Genomic DNA, 25,915 nt, shown 5'->3' with positions numbered 1-25,915 from the left:
TCTTTTATATAACAAGTGCCCTTGCCTTATCAGCTCCTCACCAAAGTTACCACCCAATACAAGCTTATTTGCAAGAATGCCTTATATTTTTGCAGCAGAACATTAAGAAAATGTTCTAGGCAGTATTAACATTCAGAGTATATGAACTTAAAAAAAAATTCAGCAAATCACTTTGTCTTTGTACTGTTCTAGTTTAAATCCACCCACTACCCAGTGGGGACCTGCAGGCTAAATTCTTAGAGCCATTCAACCTATCAGGGCATGAGGGGGTGCACAGAAATTGACACTTGAATGCACACCCTCTTGAGGCCTGGGTTTTTCTCTGAAAGCCAATGATTGCAAAATGAACAACGTTATTAAGATCCATAATTATCCCCAATTCAAAAGGAAGGTATGAATGCTCCTTAGCTAAGGACACAACTTTTCAGGGAAAATCAGGAAGCGGGAGGTGGAAAGGATGGTGGAGGCTGGGAGACTGCAAGGCTACAGGTTTGGTGGCTGAAAGATGACAACCATCCTAAAGCATGCAAATGCCAAGGGATGGAATAGAAAAGATGCCAAGTACATGAATAACCTGGCAGCTGACCCAGCTGAGCACCAAACTCAAGAACACCATCTTCCTTCAAGACTTCACGATCCCCACCCCCACCCCAGAACCTTAATAAAACCATCCAAAGAAAAACAGGAAGAAATTATACCTGTCTCAACAGGGCACAAGCTTTCAACTAAAGAACTCCGAGTTGTGCAAAACCATCCTCACCCTGGAAAGGCAAAACTGAAAGAAAACGCAGGACACGCCATTAACGAGGCCAGAATCCCCACTGCTCTTCCTGGACCCAAGCTACAAATGCCCCCAATACCACAGATCCATGCGCCCCACAGCACGGACGTGAGATATTAAAACCCGGGGCTCTCGGGGCCAACTAGGGCCTTAGGGAGCCAGCCAGAGGCCCGTGCCTCAGCTTCCCCGTCTGTAAATGGGGAGGAGTCCAAAGAGGGAGTCTGAGTCCTGCGCTGCTCCCACTCCAAGCCCTTTCTCCTCCCCAGGTCCCGGCGGCGACCACGCTCCCACGACTCGGGAGCCCTCCAGGAAGGCTGGGGGTGGGTGGCAGGGAGCCCGGGCTGACGTCAGCGGGCTCAGCACCCCCTGGGCCCGGCTGTCTCGGGCTGGCCGGGGCAGCTAACGGGCCAGCGCCGAGGCCCGACGGTCGCCACCGTAGCCACAGGCGCCCTGAGGCCGGGGAGGAGCGCCCGGGGGAATGCGGCCGCTAGCCGTTCGGCCCCCAGTTCACTCACCACTTTGGGCAGCGGGGCGTCGCCGCCTGGCTGGCCTCCCGAGCCAGTGTCCCGGGCCGGCCCCGGCGCTCCACACCCACCGCCCCAGTATTTACCTCCGACGCGCGGGGGCCCCCGCACAGCCGAACCTGCTACCTGGGCCCGCCCCCACCTGCCCCGCCTCCGAACCACCGGGGTGGGGGGGAGAAGCGGGGGCGAAGGGGGCAACCACCGCGATAACCAATCGCAGCCCGAGTTGCGTTTCTACGTGCGTCCTGATTGGGCTTTCCTGTGACAGACCTTCCTCCAATGGCTGTCGGCGCGGCGCCGGCAGAAGGGACTTTCCGCTCTGTCAAGCTCGGTGGAACCAAAAGGAAAGCAGAGAGAAGGGGCGGAGAAGAACGGGAAGGGGGGCGGGAAGCCTCGATTGATTGGACGAAAGGCTGCGGGTGCCGCGTCACCATTGGCTGAGGTCAGAGCCAGGGCGTGGTGCCGGGCTGCCGGCCCCACCTCCCATACTCAGGTCTTGGCTCCTGCCTCAGCTGTCAAAACGGGTGGGAAGCAGTCCAGATGAGAGCTGGGAACAGTGTTCCAGGATTTCATGAAAGAGCAAAGCTTTAGAGTCACACCTAAGAGTGAAAGTTTTGCTCTCTCAATTCGCCGCGTGACGGGGTGGGGGGAAGAATTCACAACCACGTTGAGTCTCAATTTCCTCATCTGTAAAATAAAGAGTATCAATTGTCTTACAGGACTACTGTGTAAGGCCATATTAAAGTTTCTGGCACGCAGTAGGAGCTCAGTAAAGGTTAAAACTCTTACTACCCTCTCAGAGGCGTCCTGGGGTCCCAGCTGTTTCTGAACCTCAGTTACCATCCATCCCCAGTTTGTAAAGAGGTTTCCTAAGGGAGGTAAAGAAGGGATTTCCACGAGCCTCCTCAGTCAGCCCTGCACCCCTGGCCACCAGCCAGGACTTGGGGTGTAGTTAAGGATCTTTCAATTAAAAGAGAGGCTTCTGATTCCCAAAAGTGCTCAAAATATTTAAGGAAATGCTTTTTATAATCAGTCCAAGAGCTTTGCAACCTGCCTTGCTGCACTGGATACTCTGATTAATTAATTCCTTCTCCTTTGACATTTTAAGTACTAATTATGGTGGAAGGTGATTAATACTGAGAAAGGGGGAGGGATGTGCGTGTGTGCACGCGCTTAATCATGACACAAATTTCCCCAGTGGAAAGTGACATGTTTCTGGGGATCTGGGAGATTTAAACCAATGAGTACATAAAAGAAGTACCATGAGTGATTACTAAAAGTGATCCTAAACAAACTACCTCCCCTCCCTTTCCATAATCACTCAGAATGAAATGAACATTTTTGAAAACCTAAACCTCGGTCCTCTCTATCCTTAGGACACCCTTATCCTGTTTCCCAGGTTTTGTGAGCACACCCCAGACAGGAGCAATATGATGAGCATCTACAGCCTAGCTTGCCGTGTGGCCTTAGACAGCACCATTACCCTCTAGATCTACATTCTCCAATAAAGCTGGTAGACTCATAAGTCAGTCTGGCTGTCTGGGAAAAAATTTCATTCTGAAGGCTGTTTTTGCTTGACCCATACAATAAGAAGAATGGAAAAGAAGAGAAAGCAGAGAGAGGGGTTTTGAGTCTTTCAGACAAAGCAAGCTCTCTCTTTCTCTAGTTTGCCATATCTCTCACCATTCACTATTTTATGCCTCTGGACCACTTCTCTCATTTGTATTATCATTTAGCCCCTGAAAACATTTCGGTTTGCCACCCCTGGACTAGAGCATCTTTATGTCCTTTCTGATGGTGGCATCTGGTACTGGTAGGGCTTTCTTTCCCACCAGCAGTGGTCAGATACCTTGCTCAGCCCTCCTGTCACATGTCCATTGAATCAGTATCTGGGCCTGATTTCATCCAAGAGATGTCATCCAAGCCAAGCCTGACAAACAGGCTTATGTCGGTTACCATCTCCTATCAGTGGGTAACGACTGCTTAGAACTGTATGTTGGTGACTATCCTGAAGCCACGTATTCAAACTCACAGGGGCCTGTCATGGAGTGATATGACAGAACAGAGTCATAGTGCTATTTATTTGAAGTCCTTTATCAACCATCCTCTGCTTTTATAGAAGAAGTATTAAGGTCCAGAGAGGGGAAAGTAACTTCCCATAGTCACCCAGGAGATGGGTTAAGAGCTGATTTTCCTTATTCCATCGAGGATTCTTTCATCTCTCTTTCAATGGATTCACCAACTGAACGGTTCATCCTAACTTCCAAATACTTCCTTCATATAGGGCCCAGCCAAAGTCTAGCCTCGTCCAGGAGGGTCTTTGTTGATGGCTCTAGTCCCCACTGATCACCTCTGTCTCTCCACTCCTCCCCTCAGCCTGTTCCACCCAGCCTGACCCCTGGGTTTATGCAAGTGGCGGTTGAGTTACTGAACAGGACCAGTCAACACCGCAGTGCTGCCCCTAACAAGGAAGGTGGACTTTAAACCACTGATTACACAATCACCCAACTTAATTACAGTTCTAGTGAGTTCAGGGGGAGAACTGCTTTGGGCATACAGGAAGGGTGGTGGGGCACTCAGGGACGGCCTGTTTGAGGAAGCCACTTTACACTGAGTTAAGAATGATGGCCGCAGTTGAAGGTGAGGGTAAGCACTGCACACAGAGGGAACTGAAAGGCGCATGACATGTTGAAGGAACTGAAAGAGGCAGAGCAAACAGGGCAGCAAAAGGGTTAAGGAAGCTGGTAAATTCCAGAGCCTCGTCGTAGGAGCCCTCTGATGTCACAGATGGTCAGACTCACAGAAGCCCTCTCCATAGCACTGGCTGAGGTTATTGATCAGGTCCTGTCCCAGGCTTCCTAGTGGCTGCCACAGGCTCCTTCTCCTTCCAGCCTCATCAGATTCCACGTTTACTTCCTATTTCACCACTACTCCACCTCTCCACTCACCATCACCAAAAGTGATCAGGTGATAGTCCCCACACCCACTGTCGTCCCCCTGCTGTCCCCACCTCAGTAAAGGGCAACTTCCAATCACGCATCCGGCCTCCCACGGTTCCAGTCATTTTCCCACCACCCCTGTGCACACAGTTATTCAGAATGAGCTCTGAGCCAAGGGGCGACCTGGACCAGGCGTCCACACAGGTAAGGACAGGGTACCACTGTTTTCTCCATAGTATCCCAGTGACCTGTCTTGATCCATGGATGAGGAGTTGGGAGACTTCCATCTCAGAGATGTGCTTATCCTTCAAGGAGGAGAAACTCCGGGTGAAACTGAGCATTCTGCCTGGGGGCTTTTATTCTGGCCACCTACAAGCTCTTTATGATGAAATAAAAGGGATTGCTTTAATCACCTTTAAACTAATCCAGCTGAACTATAAACCTATGCTCTCCTTTTTTTGAGCTATTTTTTTTATATCAGTGACAAATGATTTCTGGGTATGATTTAAAAACACAAAGAGGAGAAAGGCTTAATGCTCACCATTGAGAACTTTGTGCTACATCTGTAATCTCCGACAGTTGGTGCGATAGGATTGGCCTCATGTCCAGCAGAACCTTCCTCCATGGCAAGGAGGCATTAGCAGAGTCAAGGGGGTGGAGGTGGGGGGTTATTCTTACAACCTGTCCCAACTTGAATTTTCTGTTCCCTTTAAGTAGGGTTAATCCTTCATCTATCAACAAATTTTGAGCATCAACTAAGTGCTGGGCACCTTTATAGACTCTGAATTCACTGCAGTGAGTACTGTGCCTGTTCCCAAGGAGCTGGTATTCCAGGGGAAGCGTCGTTAGTTATTTTGGCTCATGATTTCAGAGGTTTCAGTCTATGGTCACTTGTCCCTGTTGATTTAGGGCTGTGGCAGCAAAGTACATCATGGTAGGAGCATGTGGCAGAAGAGTCCTGTTCACCTCATGGCAGCCAGAGAGAGAAAGAGAGAGCAGGGGGAAGGAAGGGCTAGGATCCAAATAGCCTCTTCAAGGCCACGCCCCTGAGTGACCTAACTTCCTTCCACTAAGCCCCACCTCCTAAAGGACCCACCCCCTCCCAACGGCACAAAGCTGATCTCCAAGCCCTTAACACACAAGCCTTTGGGAGACATTCAAGATCCAAACTACGGATCACAAGTTCAAAGCCAGCAATTTGGTCCTAAGCAACTCAGTGAGACTCTGTTTCTAAATAAAATACAAGATAGGGCTGGAGATGTGGCTCAGGGGTTGAGTGCCTCTGAGTTTAATGCCCAGTACTCCACCCCCCAAAAAAAATCCAAACTATAGCACAAAGGAAGAAACAAATGAACACCCAGTTGTACACCTTTACACAGGCTGAGGGGAAAGGAATGGCTGAGCATAGACAGATGGTTCAGGGAAGGACTCCCTCAATGAGGTGGTGTATGAACAAAGGTCCGGAGGACATGGAACAAGCCATAGCGCTGTCTAGGGAAAGAGGACATCCCTGAGAAGGACCAGACACGGGTAAGGGTATGGAAGCAGAGAAAGGGAAACCTTCAAGACACTCCTGCAAGAATCCAGGAAATAAATTTAAGAAAGAATCCAGGCAAAGGGGATTCTCAAGGGGTCCTTGTTTCCTAGGGGACAGCAGAGAAGCAGCAGGTGGGAAGGAATATGGAACTCTAGATGTCAAGAAAGGAGGTGTTCCAAATAGAACACGAGGCGGAGCTCCTGAGAGGGTTTTCAGGGAGAGTGATGGGGGACCGTCCAGGCTTAGAGGATTGGATTGGTGGATGGTTCTGGAACTGATGATAGTTTGGCACTAAATTTAAAGAAGAGAAAAAAAGGTCAGGGGCTGGGGGGAGTCTTCAGCAAAGACAAAGATCTTATATTTCTAGTTTGCACAGCTGTAGTCTCTTCAAATGCGGCTCTCCAAGGGGAACTTGTTCAGGTCAGTCCCCGTGTCCTGGGTCACCTTACTGTTCACCTGTAATACTATCCAGGGCCCAAGGATGCAGGTGCCCCATACATGGGCACTGCCAGGGTGATTCCTGTGTGCTTTACCCCCTGGCCTGGACCAGTCATCTAAGTGGGAGAGAGGCTGGAAGATACACTGGTACAACGAGGAACAATGCTCTGTTCTCATCTCACATTTCAGTGGGGTGTGTTCATTCCAGAATCCTGTTTTTGGCATTATTAAGAGGACTGGGGACTAGCAGAAACACTCAGATTGACACTTTTGTATTCCAGGATGATGGTAAATATAATTAAAGTCTGAGGCTCTTTTGAAAATTCTCATGCACAAATACCTTGTTTTTCTGCACAGAGGAAATAAATATTCTTAGTCATAAATCTGGGTTCTGTCTCCTCTGGATAAGCCACCAGCCACGATCACAGCCCATTCAGGTAGCTTCTCTGTCAGAGAACCTTAAGATTAAGAATCCTAGGGGCTGGGGCTGGGGCTCAGCGGTAGGTCACTTACCTGGTATGTGTGAGGCACTGGGTTTGATTCTCAGCACCACATGTAAATCAATCAATCAACAAATAAAGGTCTATCAACAATTAAAAATATTTTTTAAAAAAGAATCCTAGTTCACTGGTTACCTACACAGGCCCAGAATGCTTTTGATGATAGCTGCTAGATTTTTCAAAATTAATATACCAAGATTTCAGTACCACCCTTACCTTTACCTGGACGCCTCTTGACTTCTCCACTTAAGCATCTCAATCTTGGCAATCCAGAACAGAAGTTCTTTCCCCTTCTAAATTTGCTTTCTATTGATCCTAGTCCTTAGGTACTCAATGCAGATATCTAGGAGGTATCCTGGACCCTTGCTTTCCCCCGAGCTCTCTTATCCAGTCTACCCATAAGCTCTTGAGAATCTGCCTCCAGAATGCCTGGAATCCCTTCTCTTCTGTCCACCTTCACTGCCAACACCCCAGGCTGGGCCCACTGCCTCTCTCCTGCAATGACACTGAGGCCGTCTCCCCACTTTCTCTTCCTGTAGCCCCATCTCCACTCAAGAGCAAAGAAGGTCTTGGTTACACAGTCATTGGGTCACATCTCTCCCACTCTGAATCCTTCTGGGCTTGCTGTTATTCTAAGATCAAGGTCACCTTCCTAACCATGGCCATCTAAACTGTTCATGCAAACCCGTCCGGTGACAGCCTCCCCTCTGCTGGCCACCAACCTACTGTATTAGTTTCCTCTGGCTGCCGTGACAAACTGCCACAAACTTGGTGGTTTCAGGTGACACAAATATTCTCTTGTAACCTGGAGGCCAGAAATCCAACATGGAATGGACCCAGGGTAGCCAGGGGGGCTACCAACTCCCCCCAAAGTTCCAAGCGAGAATCTCTGTCACTGCCTTTTCCAAAGGCTTCTAAAGCAGCTGCTGCACTCCTGGGCGCCTGGCCCTTTCTTCCACCGTCCAACCCAGCAGCACGGCATCTGGCTTCGGTGGTCCCAGGCTGCCTTCTCTCTTGTCAACCGCTCCTTTGCTTCTCTCGTATAAGGACACTGGTGATAGCATTTAGGCCCTACCACATAATCCAGGATGATCTCCCCATCTCAAGATCCTGAACTTAATCATGTCTGCAAAGTCCAAGATTTCAATACCACCCTTACCCCTTCCCTGCTGCCATGTAAACAGCATTCACGGGTCTCAGGGACCGGGGCCCAATGGCTTTGGGGGCTGACCAGCCTGCCGCACATAGCAAGCTCCTGCCCTTTACAGAGTGTTTGTAAACAGCTCCTTCCTGTAACTGGAAGGCCTTCCCTCCCCCTCTCTCATGGCATGGCCAGCCCCTCCTCCTTCTTGGGGACACAGCATACCTGGCACCTCCTCTGAGGTCCTGGCTCAGACCAACCCCTCCATGGCCTGAAGAAGGTCCCCTCTACCTGGCGCCGTTACTCATTTCTCTCTTGGCCGGCTTTTCTTTGCTGTGACAAAGTACCTGAGATAAAAGGAGGAAAGGTCACTTGTCCCTATTGCTTTGGGCCTTGGTGGCACTCAGTACATCATGGCAAGGGGGTACATGTCAGAGGAGGCTGGTCACCTCCTGAAGGCCAGGAATTCCGAGAGAAGAAGGGTCCTGGATCCCAATATCCCCTTCAAAGGCATGTCCCCAGGGACTTAACTGCCCTACATCCTGAAGGTCCCTCGCTGTCCCATGAGCACCATAGACTGGCAACCTAGCCTCTAACGCCCCGGCCTCCAGAAGGCATTTCCCATCCCAAACGACAGCCTCCCTCCCAGCACTTACTGCAGCGGACCTTATTTTGAGACATTTTTCAATGGACCTAATTTCTTCCTGCCTTTTCCTCCACCCTCACCTAAGTGCCTTGAGGACAGGGAATATGTCTGTTTTGTTTATCCACAGGTTGTCCCAACACCACTGGTTAATAAGTCCTTGCTGAATGGACTCAGGAAAGACGAATTTACACCCAAGATGGCGCTGCACGAATGGGCTGCTGTGTTCACTCCTCAGTGAGAGTAGCTCCATCTCCACCTCCCTCCAGACCCTCCGCACCAGAAAGCACAGGCTGGGCAACAGCACAGCGCCAGTAACCAAGAGCGCAGGGGCTTGCCCAAGCTCAGAGCCCAGGGAGATGGCGCCATTTAGGGAGCCAGACACACTCGAAACCTTTCAGAGAGTCTGGACTCCACTGTGGCCAGCGGCCACCTGAGCCCATGCTCATTAAATGTAGCTAAGAATCCTTTCAGCAGGGCCCGCAGGAGAGGCCACCAGCAGAGGACAGCAGCCTGCAAATCTCCATCTTTGTCCTGGTAAAGACTCCTGCAGCCACTTGGAGAGAACTGAGGGAGGCCCTGGGGGTCTTTTCACATTTGCTCGGGACTCTCAGTGGGACACCGCGAGGCTCAGGCACAGCTGAGAACTTCACACTGAGTTAGTCTCTAAGCTGAAGCCAAATGCGTTTTGATTGCCAGTCTATTTCTAAGAATTGCTTCTGCCTTCAGCAATAAATTATCTTGTTGAAAACATTCCTTTCCCCCATTTGAGAAGAACATTGTGCTTTAAAATTTGACAAGTTTCTGGAATATTTAAAAATGTTTGGTCACAACGAAGATGGCATTGGTAACTCAACAGTTTTCTCCTCTGTGATTATTTACAGGAAAAAGTTCGTCATCCTGTGCTCTATGAAAGTATCAACTGGGGAGAATAAAATGAAGTAGTTTACAAATATTAAGCCCATGTTCACACATAATAATATTTACAGTGATAACACATGTGCAGCACCTGACAGTTTACAAAGGTTTCAACCTGTATCATTTTGAAAAATCCAGAGAGAACAACCAAGCACAGTGGTGCATACCTACCTATAACCTCAGCTACAAGGGAGGCTGAGGCAGGAGGATCACATGTTTGAGGCCAGCCTCAAGCCTGTCTCAAAATTTGAAAACAAAAAATACATTGAAAGGCCTAGGGATGTGGATGTGGTTAGTGCTATAGTTCCCCGGGTGGATTCAATTTCAGTACAAAAAGAGAGAGAGAAAAATAAATGTATAGAAAGAACATTGCTTTGAAAGAAGGGTCTGTTTCTGCCCCCTGTGAACTTCCAATCCATAACTATATATCCTGAAGCATTCTGCCCAAATGAAATGGAACCATCTCTTATGGAAATGTTTCTAAAGTCTGTTGTCAGAGTTCAGCTCAGAGGCATCAACCAGAAGCCTACTGGGAACATTTGGAATTCTGGCCCAGATTAATTTTTAAAAGCTGCATTTGGATGGGGAGCTAGTTCCAAAAGCTTAACTGAAGTGTAATTGATTTCACTGGAAATAAAAGTCCATGTGTATCCGAGCTGAAGCATGATCCTATTTTTCTTGCAAATCTAAGAATGTCTTAGGGAACAAAAGGCTGCCCCATGTCTCCCTCTAGCACCGTCTTGGGCGGCAGAGCAGGGGAAGCTGTGGCCCATCCCATACTCAGGGCCAGGGCTGGGAGCCCTCTGGGTCTCCGAAGGGTAGTGGAGGAGGCAGGCTGGGAACCACTGGGTGGATGAACCAGGAGATGGATGGGCAGAAAGCTGTCTCCTGGATGTCCCTCCTCCGCTGACTGTGGGTCAGGACCGGCAGGCACTCGCAGACTCCCAGGGTCCCACTGACCCCAACTCAGAACCCTGATGGATTAGCTGGGCCCGGGCCCAGACTGGGAGGGAGGGGCTGCCCTCTTGTCCATCCCATGGATTGAGTCTGGGGCAGAACCTGAGAGCAGAAGTAGGCTTGGGGAAGTCCACTCTGAAGGGCACTGTGGTGCCTTCCTCCTGTGGAGTCAGGTGACCTGTGGTGCTCTCTGAAAACAGATTCATCCCGGGGCAGGACAGGGCTCTGTCTGAATGGGCTGCTGCCAATCCAGCTTCCAGGGTCCAGACCACAGCTTCCTCACAAACCAACTGAAATGAGCCTCGGCCTGGAAACATCAAAGCAAGAGTCTGGTGTCCCTGTGGCTGAGCTGCTGGGTTTCCTCCAGAGAGAGACTGTTGCCTCGGAGCCTGGAAGGATAAAGGGAAGAGAGGTTGGATGGAGGACAAAATTAGAGCCGGGCTTTCAAAGGGAAGCTGCCACTTTGGCCACCCATGCCTGGGAGGGGCTGACCCCTTGGCCCGGCTGTGGCGCTCGGGGGAGGGAAGTTGGTGCTGTTTTTACCCTCTGTCACCCAGGGCAGCTCATGAATCATTCTGCACAATGAACAAGGCTCAGTGACGCTGCAGAAAGAGTCCACCGCCCTGAGCCAGGCCAGCTGCAGACTTCCTCAGGCCGGCACTTCTTTTTAAGGCAGCCACGGAATCGGTCAAGAATGCCACGATCAAATCCTGATACCTCCTCCCAAGCCCTGTTTGACAGGCGGCAAGCAGCATCCAAGCCCTTAAAATACCCACCTGACGCTGGCTTGCTCCCTGGACACAGAATGTGACATTTCTGAGGACTGTGCAATGGTTTAAAAAAAATAAAAAATAAAAACCACCCCCAGCCCAGGACCCAGTGACCTTGGAGGCTATGGGGTTCCACAATTTTACAGAAAGCAAAACCACTCCAGCCCAGGACGAATTTTCACAAACAGATTTGTGCTTGATTTCATCATTTGATATCCACATTTGCTGCCGCCTCAATGTACTTTTAGCAGAAAGGACAAAGTCTATATTAAAATAGGGGTCAGAGCTTCCAGGGACGGGGAGGTAAAATACAGAAGCCAAAGGTCTTGCTCTAAGACGGCAGGCATGGCGGGGTCTGCATCCAGCACAGCCTGAGACTGCCCACCTCTCCCCTCCTCTGGTCAAGGGCATTGCAAATGAGACTCCAGACTTGCTGGCTCTTTCAAGAAAACCCTGAAATATAGATTTGCATAGCAGATCTCTTACTGTTTTAAAATATCAGTACCCGAAACACAGACAGCAACATTCCCTCATAATGAGCTAGAGCAGGGTAACACTTTCTACTTATTGTCTGAGTGAGAAACAGATCCCTGGAAACAAGGAGGATACATCTCTGAAGTCGTGACTTGATGCTTTTTCCAAATGCATGAAGGACTGTGGTTTAAATTGCACGGCTGTGGATACACTGAGCCCCAGCCTCCCCAGTGGGTAACCTCCAGGATCCAGAACTGCAGAGGATCCTCACCAGGGCGGGCATCAAGTTCTTTTCTCTTATTTTCATTCCTCAATCACACTCCCAATCCTACCCTGTTGCTGAACTTTTTGAGTAAATACTCATGATTTTAAAACAAAAGAATTGATCTCCACTCAGAGACACCAAGAATTCTTTCCCAGCCAGAGATCCAGTTCCGTCACATGCAGAGTGACACAGAGTGTCAGAGTCAGAAGGGATTTTGAACGTTGTGCTGTGTTCCTCTCTCCCCTTTACCCACTTTGCAGATAGGAAAAACTGAGGCTCAGAGGATTTCCCAGGGTCCTTACCAGACTTCCAGGATGGTGTCATTCCTTTTGAGGGCCTGCAGGAGGGCTTCTGCACCCAGGTAGGTGATGCCATTGTTGGACAGCCTGGAGAAGAAGAGGAGATGGTGAGCTTCAAAGATGCTTGGTTTGCCTCTTGAGCAAACCAAGACTCTCAAAGTCTCCAGTTATAGGAGACTTTGAGAGTTAGCCAGACTACCTGAGCTCACCTGTGCCCTTGGAACATCTCTCTCCTCTCTGGGATTCCCAACCCTCCCCTTAGGAGGGTGCTGTAGTGAAATGGCTAAGTTCCTACATTTAATGGGACTTCCAGGGTTCAAATCCAGCCTGCACCATCTCCTTTTTATTGTGTGGTACTTGAGACTGGACCCAGGGGGTACTCTGTCACTGAGCTACACCCCCAGACCTTTTTATTTTTAATCTTGATACAGGGTCTTGCTAAGTTGCTTAGGGCCTCACTAAATTGCTTCAAGTTAACCTTGAACTTAGGATCCTCCTGCCTCAGCCTCCAGTCACTGGATTCATAGGCATACTCCACTACACCCAGCACCATCTCCTTTTTGGTCTCAAGCAAATTTGTCTCACTTCTCATCTGTGAAATGGGCATAAAGGGGGACCCACCACATAGAATTGAACAAAGAATGGCATGGGGCACCATGCCTGACTGACAGAAAATATCAACAAGCTAATGTTTTCAGATCTGGGGAGGATTCAGGGCACCCAGGACCACAGGTTAGAAACCACAGGAGGCTACAGCCCAGGAAGGAGGGGAAGAGCTCCGTGTTTCCCACATCACCCTTATGTTTAAAGCTTTTCCTTGTAGTATATCCACTCCCTGTCTCCCCTCCACCTGCAGCTGACCCTGAGGCAATGCTAAGCTGTTCTATAGGCCAGTTCATGATTATATCAATGAATGCGCCCAGCCCCATGAGGAGGGGCCAATTGCTATCCCCATTCACACTTGAGGCCACCGAGGCACCCATCCAAGGAGAAACAGCTGGCAGTGGGGGAGCTGGGGTACCAACCCAGGCTGTCTGGCTGCACAGCCTGGACTCTAACCAATGCTTGGCAGAGAATATGCTAGAAAAAGAAAGATGTGGGTCTCTCTCTCTCTCTCTCTCTCTCTCTCTCTCTCTCTCTCTCTCTCTCCACACCGGCAGCTCAGTTTTTATGGGGAAACAGTGGGACATGATATAGTTCAGGATGCTCAATAATAAAGCTGGTGACAACGTAGCATGGGACAAGCACCGCCCCCCGCCCCCCCCGCCCCCCCCCCCCCCCCCGTCATGCCTGGCATCTGTGGGATAAGTCTGGGACAGTGAGGGAGGGTGAACTCGCCACATCCACACCTGGTCACAATGGGCCAGGTACTGCCAAGGGCCCCGCTTTGTGCAAAGCTGACATCCAGCTCAGGCAAATCCAGGCTGTGCCCAGGCCTCGCGGCCCACGTGATGAGTGGACGTGTTTCCCCCAAACACTGGCAACATCCTGGCCCCTGCAAAGCAACCCAACACGCCTTGCCAGAGAGGACATGGTCTGGAGCAGAGCTGATGCTCATCCAGAGGCAGCCCAGCACCTGTCTCGAAGACAAGTGTGTTTCCTGGGCCACGTTCACCAGGGAAGACACCACCTTCCTCCGGCAGAGGCAGCCATTCATGGTGTCCTGAGGTCCCCTGCAGTGAGACCTTGGGCAGCAGCTGCAGATGCACTGACAGCCTGCAGGGGTCATTAAGTGGGCTACTGATGACACCCACTGTCCCTTAGGGTGAAACCCCAAGTCCTTGCGTGGCTCTGGGGCTTCCTCCCCCCGCCCCCTCCATCCCAGCTGCAGAAATCCCTCTGTTCCATGGGCCACCAGGGGAACTCCTGCCCCAAGGACGAGCTTCCCTGAGACCTCAGTATGGCAGGTGCTTTCCTGCGGTTCAGGTGTCAATTCAGACTCCAGGTTCTCAAAGAGGCCCTGCCCAAGAGCAGCAACCTCTTCCTGACCTTCTGGAATCAGAAATGACCTTGTCGTTTGCTGGCTCATTATCTGTTTCCCCATCAGAATTTAAGAGGTGTTGGAGTGGGGGCTGCTCTGTCCTTATGGCCACTCTCTCCTCGGTGCCCCAAGCAGGAGAAACCCTTCTTGTGTGACCACCTATGTAGGGGAATGTGGGCATGAAAGAATGTGTGCACAGGTGTCAAAGGACCGGGAGAGAGCACTCATGCGTAAACGCAGCACCTGTGCCCGCTTCACACAGTAAGAGAAACCACTGGTGTCAGGCATCCAAAACGCCCAACCAGGCCCCTAGGGGTTGGCAACCTGCCCACGTCTGCTCCCAGCTTTCACCTCCAACTCTGAGGGCTGCTTGCTGGGAAGACCTGCTCCTCTCTGCCTGAGACCTTTCTCCTGCCCCAGGGGCACACTCAGCCATGAGGACGAGCTAGAGAATTCACATTCCCGCAAGCAAGCACACTGTTATGATTTGATGTGAGGTGTCCCCCTAAAAGCTCCTATTCATGCAGGAATACACAGAGGTCAAATGATCAGAATGTGATGGCTGTGACCCCATCAGTCCTTCCAGGTTTTGGGTGGGCTGGGTGGTAACTCAGGCAGGTAGGGTGAGGCTGGAGGAGGCGGGTCCCTGGGGAAGGCTCTGGGAGGATGCATCTTCCCTGCAATCCCTTCCCCACCCACTCTGCTTCCTGACTGAGCAGAGGGTTCTCCTCCTCTGGGCCCTTCTCCCATGATGTGCTGTCTCACCTTAAGCCCAGAGTAATGGAACTGGTTGTCTGGGGACTGAAACCTCCAAAACCGTGAGCCCCAAACAAACTTTACATCCTCTAAGCTGTTCTAGTCAGGCATTTTGATCACGGTAATGCAAAAGCTGACTAATGCAATGCCTTGCTGCACAAAGGACAGGTAGTGGGTGGACAAATGCCCCTGCTTCCTCATACACTGGTTGGGAGGTGACCAGGCATGTTCTACCCTGACTCTGGGAGGTCCCAGCAGCAGGGAGCTCCAGTTCCTTACTAAGCACACTCATGGGTTTCCGTCCATCTCTGCCTGACTCCACTGCTCTCCCATCAAGCTTGCTGACACCATGTCCCAAGTCAACAAGTTGCACCAGGATCCTTATCCACCCAGACCAGTACGACTGTTTTCAACCAGGCCACCTGGACTGGGAAGCTGCCCAGATCTCAGATCCAGAAACCCGCTCCTCAGGCCAGTCCTTACCACCCCAGCTCCTGCTTACAGGGTCCTTACTTCAGGACTTTCAAACTGGAATTTCTCTTCAGTCCTTCTGCAAGAAAACACACACCTTCATCCAGGAGATGGTTCTCCTCCAGACTGGCAAGAGAAAGAGAAAATCCAATTGACATGATAGCACTTATTATGGAACATGATGTCAGTAATCCACATCCAACATCCGAAAATCTAAACCTACAAATAAGGTAAGGACAGATAAGGTAAGATTAAAGATTCTCAATTCCAGGGACATCTTTGCAAGAGAATTCACTCCAGGGCTCTTCTATATAATAAACTCCTTCAGGTCCCGGCTCCCTCATATCCATGGAAACCTCCTTTCATTTTGGGCAGTCATAATCTTACTGGTAAAAAATATTTCCCACTCTCTAAAGAAACCAGGGTTGGCTAAGTTACAAATACATGGTCACTGATACATAGGGGAAGTTTACAGTTGGGCCTTCCAGGAATGCTTTTGAAAGGTGAGAGTCACAGCTGGCCTGTGCTTTTCAGGTTTGTAGACTAAGTCCTGGAATACAGAAGTAATTGCTGCAGGTGGAGCAACTGTCTTGTGATGATGAGGCAACCAACCTTGAGGATGAAGCCACAGGAAAATAAAGAATATTTAAAAGATAGAGACAGAGTCAAGGCCTCTGCTACCTTTAGTAGCCACCATAACAAAACTGCTTACCTCCAGACTACTTATACATGAAAAAATAAATCCTTTTCTGGTATAAGCCTTGTAGATGGATTACTTGCAGCCTAATGCAGTGTTAAGTTAAACTAAATTTGGCCTGACGTTGCTTCCATACTTTGAGTTCCTTTGTAGCTAACTGCAACCTAACTCAGTACACTAACAAACTGCAAACCAAGAGAATATTTGTGTAACAAATAGCTGAATCTCAGCCAATCATAGCAGCTAAGCTTCAGCCAATCACAGGCTGCTAATTCATCACACTGTGTCCAAATAAAACCAATGTCGAGCAGTGACCAATCAGGCTGTTTCTGTATGTCACTTCCTTTCCCTGTCTGTAAATCCTGTGTATCCATGGTTGGATGGAGCCCTTTGAACCTCTCCTGGTTCTAAGTGCTGCCCAGTTCATGAATCAGTCTTTCTTCAAATTAATTCTGCTAAAATGAACTTGTCTGAAGTTCTTTTTTTTTTTTTTAACAGTAATAATAACTGATATGCTCACAGGTGCCCCTCCACCAAGAAATGATAAGGGGAAAATCCAATCAGGATTCAATCAGTGGTGCTTTGGCAGAACTAGTGAGCCCCGCCAAGAGCCGTGACCCATCCTCAATATCCATTTTCTGGCAAGGTTTATATGGTTCAGTGCTTTTTCTGCTTCCTGGAAGAATTTAACATTAAGCCTGTCAGCTCCCTGATATAATTTGGAACTACAAAGATGACCCTGGTACTGAAGACTTGGAGTCTGCTTCAGGTCAACAGCATGAGCACAATTCATGGGTCACCTTACAACTCCCCCAAATTCCATTCACCTTCCAAGGTGACCCCTAATTCTAACACTCAGTGTTCTTAGGAATTCAGATTCACTTTGAAATAACAAAACTTGGGCTGGGATTGTAGCTCAGTGGTGGAGCGCTTGCGTAGCATGTGTGTGAGGCACTGGGTTCAATTCTCAGCACCACATATAAATAAATAAGTAAAATAAAGGTCCATCAACAACTAAAATAGATATTAAAAAATATATAACAAAACTTCATCATTAGCAGCTGTCATAGTATGAGTAGTAGCTGTAGTCATATCAGCAGCTGCCACCATAGTGGTGGTGACTTCAGTGCTGCGATGGTTTAACATCTGTGGTGTGCTCACCCATATGACAGGCACTATATTAAGCTCTCACAGGCACTACCTAACAATTTTTATACACATATTTTTATAGTTGGAAACATTCTCACTCTCATTTTACAGGTGAGAAACCTGAGTTTCAGAGACTGTTATTTAACCTGCCTAAGATTACAGCCTCCTTGATGCCAGAGTCTGCACTCTTACCCATTTTGCTGTGGGAGGACAGTAAACAAATCAGTAAACTAATAAAAAGTATTAAATGAAAACAAATCAGGAGCTAGACATCAGGCTCCGTGAGCTTCATACCTCTCAGGACATAAAAAGACAAAATTGATCAATCACTCAGTCATCCTCTCTCTGTCTTATCCACACAGCTGCTCTTTGGATGTGGCCAGGCAATCAAGAAAGGCTGTTCTCTTCCTCCCCAGAGCAGAGACAATCCCCCGAACTCACCAGAGTTCTTCTAGGGCCACATTCTTTTGCAACATCAGTGCTAAGGCTTGGGCACCCGCACGGCCAATGTTGTTCCCCACCAGGCTGGACATAGTCATGAAACAGAAAGGCATCAGAGCAGTCAGAGACCTCAGAGACCAGCTAACCCACGGAGAGCAACATGGATGGCACACGTAGCCCACGGACCCAGTGTGCACTAGTGGATCACAGCGCTCCTCAAGCCCAGGAGCAGCCTTAGAGATCCTTTCTCACGAGGGACACTGTACAACCACGACCAGTGGATTGCAATTGGTCTTTTAAGATACAATATGACTGATTTGGCCTAAGATCTTCAATTTTGCAGGTGGAGAAACAACTTCTCAAGAGGAGAAGAGTCATCTCCAGAGTCACCCAGAAAGCCTCAAGTGCCCCAACTCCAAACCAATGGTCTTTCTTCCTCCCCAACCACCTAACACCGAGGAATGGAAAGAAGTTCAACCACCTTCAAAACTGGCCTGATCTCCTTCCTCTTCACTTCCCATCTCCCTATGAAAAAATGCAAGGCGGACCTTGCAGCTTACCTGAGCCACTTCAAGCTCTGGTGGTCATCTAAGGCCTCAGCCAGGGCCTGGGCACCGTTGTCACCCACCTTGTTACCCCAGAGCCTGAGAGGACCAATGGAGTCAACAGATTGTTAGTGGATACCTGCTGTGGGTTCTAGAACTGTCCTCATGTTCGCCTGCCCCCTGAAGCCCTAGCCAGAGGGGCAGGACCACCCAATCCCAGAGAGTTCTCACTGGGACACAAAGTTCTCACTTTGGTCCCAGCAGAGTGGACCTGCTGCCATCTTTTTGGTGGGATGGCCCAACCTCTCTCAGATTTCAGTGGCCTTAAATCACAGACTTAAAATACAGTAGAGGCCCAACCATCCCAGACCTTCAAGGACATGGAACCCACCCTCAACAGCAGTTCAGAGTTGTAACATTTTCCCAACATTGAGTTCAGATTTGCTTCCTGGTAGCTGCCACCCATGTCTGTAACTGGCTCCAGGGACCACCCAGGACAAGTCTACCTCTTTTCCCACAAGTCAGCTCCATGTCTCTTATTCTTCTTAGCACCCCCAGCTCCTTCATGGTGTCCAACCCTCTCCCCTTCTGGGTCATCCTCTCTGACCCACTTAGTTTGTTTTAACTCTGTTGCTACTAATGCAGCCTGAACAAGGTGCTGGTTTCTAGAACAACATGCCTCCAACTGAGCTTGTGGGCAACTTGTCTGCTTGTGAAGTGGTTAGAAGAGCTGAGCCCTAAAGTTTTCCTCTCTTCTTCAGTCTCAGATCCCTGTTCTTGTCAAATGTACAACAGTTCACATGGGACAGCCGAGGGACTGCTGGGGACAGCAGGAGTGACACCCTAAAGGGACAGATGCTCTGCCCAGCAACCAGGGGAAGCCCCACTCTGGAGCCCTGTGGGGTGTGGGCTCCTCTCACAGTCAGTGGATGATCCCCCTCCCCTTCCTGGCAGGCGCCAGCTTGGCCCTACTGCCAGGGCGAGTGCTCGAGAGCCGAGGCGGCACACTCCCATCCTTCCCACATCCCTCCCTCCTAGGTCAGGGCCCTCACAGAGACCCACATCCCTGGGTATGTTCATGGCATTAGTCTGGGATGGGGCCCTGGTGATGGTGTCTTTCAGAAGCACAGAGTGGTTCCAAGACACAGCCAAAGCACAGCCCTAAGCACCCCAAGGACCAGAGGGCTTCCTGTGCCAGGTTCAGGGTGCTGCCTTCCCCAGCCCTGACATCCTGAACTTCCTGCTTATCAGATGAAGCAAGCACAGAGGCAGCTGAGAGCCACCCACTCACTCCCCCTTTTGCCCTTCCCCCAGGGGGCCCAGCCCCCCTCTGGGGCCTTACAACTGGTGGTTTTGACCTGCCCTACATTCTTGGAAGTCCCCAGACTCCTCCACGCAGACCTATCTGTCCCAGAGTCCAACCTACCCCAGGAACTGCAGGGAGGCATTGCTTCGGAGCCCCTGGGCCAGCACCTGGGCCCCCGCTGCGGTGATGTGGTTGTTCCCCAGCCTGGAAGGGAAGACAGGAGGCTGAGACACAGCAGAGGGCAGGGGACGAGGCTCTGCAGTGCCAGGGGCAGGGAGGCCTGGCAGGAAAGCCCTGAAGACCTTGCCAGAGTGCAGCAGCTACCTGCTCACTCGATGGCTCCAACTTTGTCGTCCCCAGCCAAAGGAAAGTGGAGGAGGAACTATTTGGTGACGTAGTGTGACAGGTCTGGGCAGGAGCCATAGCAGGCAGCTTCCCTGGGAGGTAGTTTTCCCAAGAGCTGAAGATGACTCTGTCCCACCTTTCCCAATCGTCTTAGTCACCCCAGCACGTCCCTGCTGACAAGCACAAACCACTTTGCCACAGGTAGTAGTTACCTCTTCTGCAAGAGCTGGGGCAGGCTCAGGAAGTGGGAGGAGGAAGGAGCCTCTGGGCATGTACATTGCCAACCCCCAAAGGGACACAGGGGAGTGTTGGGGCAGGAGGACGGTCTGGTCCCAACCAGAAAGAGTCCAGCTGCAGCCAAATTCAGATATGTCCAAGAGTGTCAGAAAAACCCCCAGAGCTCTCACACACCCAGCACTTCCTGGAATAATCAGAATATAATTTCATCTGTTCAAAGAACTCTAAGTCATTCTGACTCAACAACCTTACAGGGTGGGCACTGTTATTCCCTTTAAGAAGGGGTGCAGCACCATGAGACGGCACCTCCCCGACCTCCAGCCTCAGCTCCCTGCAGGCAACCAAGGCCCCAGAATCCATGCCCTTCGCCTTGGCACCAAGGCCCAAGGCTTCCCACAAGGGGCTCCCTCCCAATGACCAAGAGACACGGTGGCCAAATCCGCCAGCCCCATGGATTTGGCTTGAGGTGCTCTGATGGCCTTGCTGAGCTCTCTCGGAGCTACACTGAAGTACAAGCTTCTTCAGCCTCCCCAGCCCCCTCCCCGTTTCCCCTTGGACACATTTTCCCCAGAAAATCTGATGGCTGTGCAGTTCCTTCCTGGAGACTCACAGAAGACTCGCAAGCTGTGAGCTTACATAACTTGCCCACGATCTTTCAGTGGCTGAGCTCACTACACAAAGCACTCACTGTTCTGCATTAGATCTTCATGTATAAAAACTCGCTCGACCACCACAACAACCTCAGAGGGGGCTATAATCATTATCCTCATTTTCTAGAAGGGGAAAATGGAGGCCCAGAAACATCTAGCAGGCTGACCCAAGGTCACACAGCTAATGAGGATTCAAATGCCAAGGGTTCCTAGAGTCAAACTGTGGGCAGCTCAGCTCTAGAGCCTCTAGTTTCAAGTACTCTGATGCATTGACCAGAAACCCAGGACTTCAAATGTGGGTACAGCACCCCAGTGCCACCTGCAGCCCTCCCTGGGCAGGTAACCAGGTCAGTCTGGGGGAGCAGGTGGTAATGACAGAATAGAGTCTTTTGTGCAAAATGGCACCTGTGGCCTTGGTCTCAGCAGCTCCAACTGAGACGAGCTACAAAGCCAAGTTTAAAAACAGTAGCTTCCATCCCCAAACCCAGCCCAGCAAGTGAAAATAATAGATTCTTTCCACAAAGCAATGCTTTACTTTGTCTTCCTTTAAAGCCGCACAAATGACAGGAGGCAAGAATAACCAAAAGCCAGGGGGGTGGGAGGGATGCAAAATGGCAACTGGGAGGAGAGAGACTCCAGTTGAGGCCCGGAGGTTCTGCAGCAGCAGCCGGGCAGAGCTCCTGGGGAGTACAGACCTTGCCTGCTCCAGCTGGTGACAAGACCTTCCAGGAGCATTTCAGCCAATGGCTGGGGCAGCACTGGGGCAAAGATGGCACATGTCTCCCCCAGCAGGACGCCCTCAGTGTCCATCAGGGAACCTGGTAACCCCAAAGAGCCTGGGACACTCTTAGACACAGGAAAGGACAAGGGCCTTGAAACTCTTCTTTGCCCCTGAGCAGAGCTGGTCCACAGGAGATCAAAGCAGTGCGGGAACCAGCTCACAATGACACTGCCTTGGGCTCAGTCAGGAAATCACAAGCCCACTGTGGGCCGGGCCAGGTGGACCCAGACCCCACCAAAAACTACCTTCCAGGGAACAGGAATACCCAGGGCTTACCTCAATGCCAAGAAGTCCTGCTTGCATGCAAGGAGCGTGGCCAGGGAGTGTGCACAGCCGTCAGTCAATTTGTTGTTGAACAAACTGTGATGTCCCAGGAGAGAGGAGATGTGGAGGTGAGGCCTGTGGCCAGTGAGCCCTCAAACCCAAGGCTGCCCCAATCGGCACTCGCCAGCCATGCAACACCCCTCCCCCAGCCCCTCACACTCTCGGCTGCCCAGACAGCGTGGCCTGGGATGAGCCTGGGGGACCCAAGGCCCCCCGTCCACAGCCCAGCCCAACTTACGCTAATTTCTGCAGGTGCTCACAGTGAAGAGCGCGCTCAATGAGCCTGCAGAGGCCTCGGTCTGAGATATCATTATCGCGCAAACTAAAAAAGATGGAATGAATTAATGGAAAAATGGAGCTAACTGAGGAAGAAGATGCACAGCACCCCCAAAAGAGAGTCTTGCTCATATCCCCAAAGTGCCAGCATATGTGCTTCTGGGAACCACCACCAAGACAGAGCACCCTGGAAGCGTGGAGACCCCCCAGCATTCCTGGCCAGGTGGCTGACTATGGTGGGGATGGCCCTGAGGATTCAGAGTCCCTAATGAAGAGCACTGGAATCCTTGGACAGTCGCAGGTCTAATTCCAGGCCCCATTTCTATTTCTGCAAAAGGACGATGATCATCACAGCGGCTCACTGAAGGGTCCCAGTGGAAAGAGGCTGATCTGTACCAGATGGGCCAACCCTTGGGGCAGCGATGGTCACCACCTTCTAGTTAGCAGGCTGTGGACAGTGGGATGAGACTGGCCCCAACTAGTGCATAACAGGTTGTAGATAGTGAAGCCTCTCTGGGCTGTCCTTGACTCAAGGACACTACTCCTGAAGGGCTGATCCTGCCTAGCAAGCCCCCTCTAGCTCATCTGACCATGAGCTCATCTGACAGCTTCCCTAGAATACAGATTCTTGGACATCGATCCTGAACTGGTGCTTCCATACACGTGGGGTGGGGCCCAGAGGTCCATATATTTTAACATTTGTGCAATGATTTTTTAATCCTCAGACAATGGCCCTGACTCAATGGTTATCAGCTCAGGCACTAGAGTCCCTCATCTGGACATTCTGATCCTGACCAGGCTCTTATTAGCTATTTTCTGTTTCTTTCATCTACAAGAAGGGAACGATCATATTATCACCCTCTCCAGGCTGTACACACACAGCCCTGTGAGCCCCTGGCACATGGTACGAGTCACCTGTCATCAGGAGCACGTATGGAACATTCTGTGTGCCTGTCCTGGCATTTCCCAACAGTGACCTTATCCTCACCCCAAGCCCTTGGAGCAGGCACTACTATGATGCTCATTAGAAAGAAACTGAGGCACAGACACATGAAGTGACTTTGCTAAAGCTGCACAGCACCTAAAGGGTTGAGCTTAAGTGGTCTGCTCCAAATCCCACTCCTAACCACAACACCGTGGGGCCCCCCTTGTGGCCTCGGATGGCTGCCCGTTCTAGAGAAGCGGTTTTCAGGCTGCAGGTCGTGTGACCCATTAGTGTGTCACAGAGCCAATTTTGAAGGTCCTGAGCAGCATTTTTAAAACTGAAATAGGACAGAAGAAGAGAGCAGAGCGTCTCAGAGCTAACAAGGCAAAGTCATTTCATGAAGCTTCTCATTTAGAAGTTCTGAATGCGGGTGCGTCTACTTACGGCTTCCTCTCACTGTGGGGTTACCATCAAAAAACTTTGAAACCCATCACCCTAGAGTCAGAGAGAGTCAGAGTGTAAAGAACCCTGCATCGGGTGCTTTACATACAGGGTTTCCTAGAGGCTGAGGGCTGTAGTTAGCATGGAAACTTCTCAAGTGGAGAGATGCAACCTGGCGCTGTGGGAGAGGAGCTGGGCCCCCTCGCCCCCACGCATCTCTCTCTCTCTCTCTCTCTCTCTCACACACACACACACACACACACACACACACACACACACACAATTATGCCCAGGAAGCAACCTTCTAGTTGTGCGTAGGATAAAGAACAATGGATCTTGGTCTTGGTCAAGGGCCTGAACCACTGGTTCACTTCCTGTTTCTATAATGAAATCTCTCCCATAACTAATACATAAAGAGAAAGGAGTTATCTGGATACACAGTTAGGAGTTCCAGTTCATGGTCCATTGGCCTTGGTTGCTGTGGGGACTATGGCAAGGCAGCAACTCATGGCAGAAGCTTGTGACAGAGCAAACATTCTTAACATCACAAGCCAAAGAGCAAAGAGAAAGAGACAGAGGCTGGGTCCCACAGTCCGTCTGCCTCAAGGGCACGCCTCCAGAAATCTGCAGACTTCCTACAAGGCCCACTTCTTAAAGGTCCTGCCATCTCCCAGTAGTGCTACTCTGGGGACAAAGCTTTTCACATGTGGACCTTTGGGGAATGCTTATCCAAATGGTGGCGACTGCTAATGGAAACATCAAGCTGATTCCTCCAGACCAGGGGTTCTTGGTGTGAGACCAGCTGTAACAGAATCACCAGCAGTGTGTGGGACAGCTGTAGATACCGAGGCCACCCACTGAATGGGAGTTACGGGGGGCAGGCCCAGAAATCGGCACTGCATCAGTTAACTCTGCACACTGTAGTCTGAGCACCATGCATTGGAAACAGCCTGCCTGACCTTTCTCTGAAAATAGAGACAGACCCACAGCTTCCCTAAAGCCCTTTTATTTATTTATTTTTTGATACTGAGGATTGAACTCAGGGACACTTGACCCTTGAGTCACATCTCCAGCCCTATTTTGTGTCTTATTTAGAGACAGGGTCTCACTGAGTTCCTTAGTGCCTCGCTAAGTTGCTGAGGTTGGCTTTGAACTCACGATCCTCGTATCTCAGCCTCCCAAGCCTCTGGGATTACAGGCGTGCGCCAACACGCCCAGCTCCGTACAGCCCTCTGCACACCACATGGGAACACTCCTGAGCAGTCAGAGAGGACCCACTGAAGAATTCCAGGGACGGATTGGTCTATGAGGATCATTCTGGTCTCTTGGGATTCAAGAACCCCTGGGAAAACCAGCTTAGCAGACAGACGGGCCTCCCGACTCCCCAGCCAGAAGACCACACCTCCTCCCTCCAGAGGAAGTACAATATGGGGCCGTTACTTGGCCAGATGCTCTGCTTCCCTTCTCTGCCAGGCTCTTGGTCCTGGGAGGCTGACGTCTGTGGTCATCAGCAGCAGGAGCAGATCTGCCTCCTCGGTGGTTCAGCAGAGGAAGGCACTGACCAGAGGCATTGACCAGGGCCAAGCCTGACTCTCCTGGAGCCCAGGCGGCTCAGGATGCCCTGGCCACTCCTTCCTCTCAGCTAATAAGTCCGCCCTCCCTGAGCCTCAGGTCCTTCCCAACCACCACTAGCCCCAGGGCCTGCTCCATTCCCCTTGGCTCTTCGTGACCCCTGCAGACAGTCCCTTTATTAGACTCTCCTCAGCTTACCCCAGTTTAAGTGTGGGATCTGTTTCCTCCAAGACCACAACAGGTAGAGCCATACTTACATTCTATATTAATTGTACATAATATACATAATACTATGGATGATTAACTACCCATAATCTACGTTACGTTATTAACTTATGACCACAGTCCCTATCTAGGGGCTAATGAAAGCCAATGCACAAGTTCAAGTAGATTCCATGTGTTTGTTTCAGAGACGACACATCACCTTCATACATTCAAGGAGGGTCTCTCACCCTTTGCTTGGGGTCAATAAAGGTCACTGAAAGTAGCCCCAAAGCCCCTGAAGGTTGTGAACAGATTTTAACTTCTGTCTACAACTTTTTGCTTTTTCGTGGGTTCTACCGAATTGCAGTACACCCTCCCCTGGGTAATGCTGAAATCCCACCTGCACACTGCACTACCTGATAGAAAAAAAGTGGGCCACGTGGGGCACAGTGGCACACACTTATATTCCCAAAAACTTGGGAGGCTGAGGCAGAAGGATCACCAGTCAGAAGCCAGCCTGGGCAACCTAAGCGAGACACTGTCTCAAAATAAAAATCAAAAGGACTAGGGAAATTGGTATGCCTGTAATCCCAGCAGCTTGGGAGGCTGAGGCAGGAGGATGGCAATT

The 25,915-nt window shown here is 50.4% G+C and overlaps 2 protein-coding genes across 17 annotated transcripts in view; both read right to left on the bottom strand.

Moving 5' to 3' along the window:
- The window catches only part of CYLD (CYLD lysine 63 deubiquitinase), a 69,796-nt gene extending 59,396 nt beyond the window's left edge, over positions 1 to 10,400 (bottom strand). For 6 of the 8 annotated variants that reach the window (XM_081274366.1, XM_081274369.1, XM_081274368.1 and 3 more), the window contains exon 1: positions 1,297 to 10,400. The gene's annotated coding sequence lies outside the window, so the exon portion shown is untranslated. The remainder of the gene's footprint in view (positions 1 to 1,296) is intronic. The other 2 variants (XM_081274367.1, XM_081274373.1) reach the window with 2 other exon arrangements.
- A 146-nt stretch (positions 10,401 to 10,546) lies between these two features.
- Positions 10,547 to 25,915, bottom strand: part of NOD2 (nucleotide binding oligomerization domain containing 2) — a 33,997-nt gene continuing 18,628 nt past the window's right edge. For 6 of the 9 annotated variants that reach the window (XM_081274360.1, XM_081274362.1, XM_081274365.1 and 3 more), the window contains 8 exons: positions 22,108 to 22,191; positions 21,822 to 21,905; positions 19,653 to 19,736; positions 18,242 to 18,325; positions 17,682 to 17,765; positions 15,437 to 15,520; positions 12,190 to 12,273; positions 10,547 to 10,767 (listed from right to left, as the gene is read on the bottom strand). In XM_081274360.1, coding sequence (XP_081130486.1) covers positions 10,695 to 10,767; positions 12,190 to 12,273; positions 15,437 to 15,520; positions 17,682 to 17,765; positions 18,242 to 18,325; positions 19,653 to 19,736; positions 21,822 to 21,905; positions 22,108 to 22,191 — 661 coding nt within the window. In that variant the 3' untranslated portion in view covers positions 10,547 to 10,694. Of the gene's footprint in view, positions 10,768 to 12,189; positions 12,274 to 15,425; positions 15,521 to 17,681; positions 17,766 to 18,241; positions 18,326 to 19,652; positions 19,737 to 21,821; positions 21,906 to 22,107; positions 22,192 to 25,915 lie in introns of all 9 variants that reach the window. The other 3 variants (XR_014019660.1, XM_081274364.1, XR_014019661.1) reach the window with 3 other exon arrangements.

This window comes from Spermophilus citellus (genome assembly GCF_964194105.1).
Source record: "Spermophilus citellus genome assembly, chromosome: 18".
NCBI lineage: Eukaryota > Metazoa > Chordata > Mammalia > Rodentia > Sciuridae > Spermophilus > Spermophilus citellus.
Note: the sequence above shows the minus strand (reverse complement) of the source record. Positions and strands in the feature narration are given on the sequence as shown.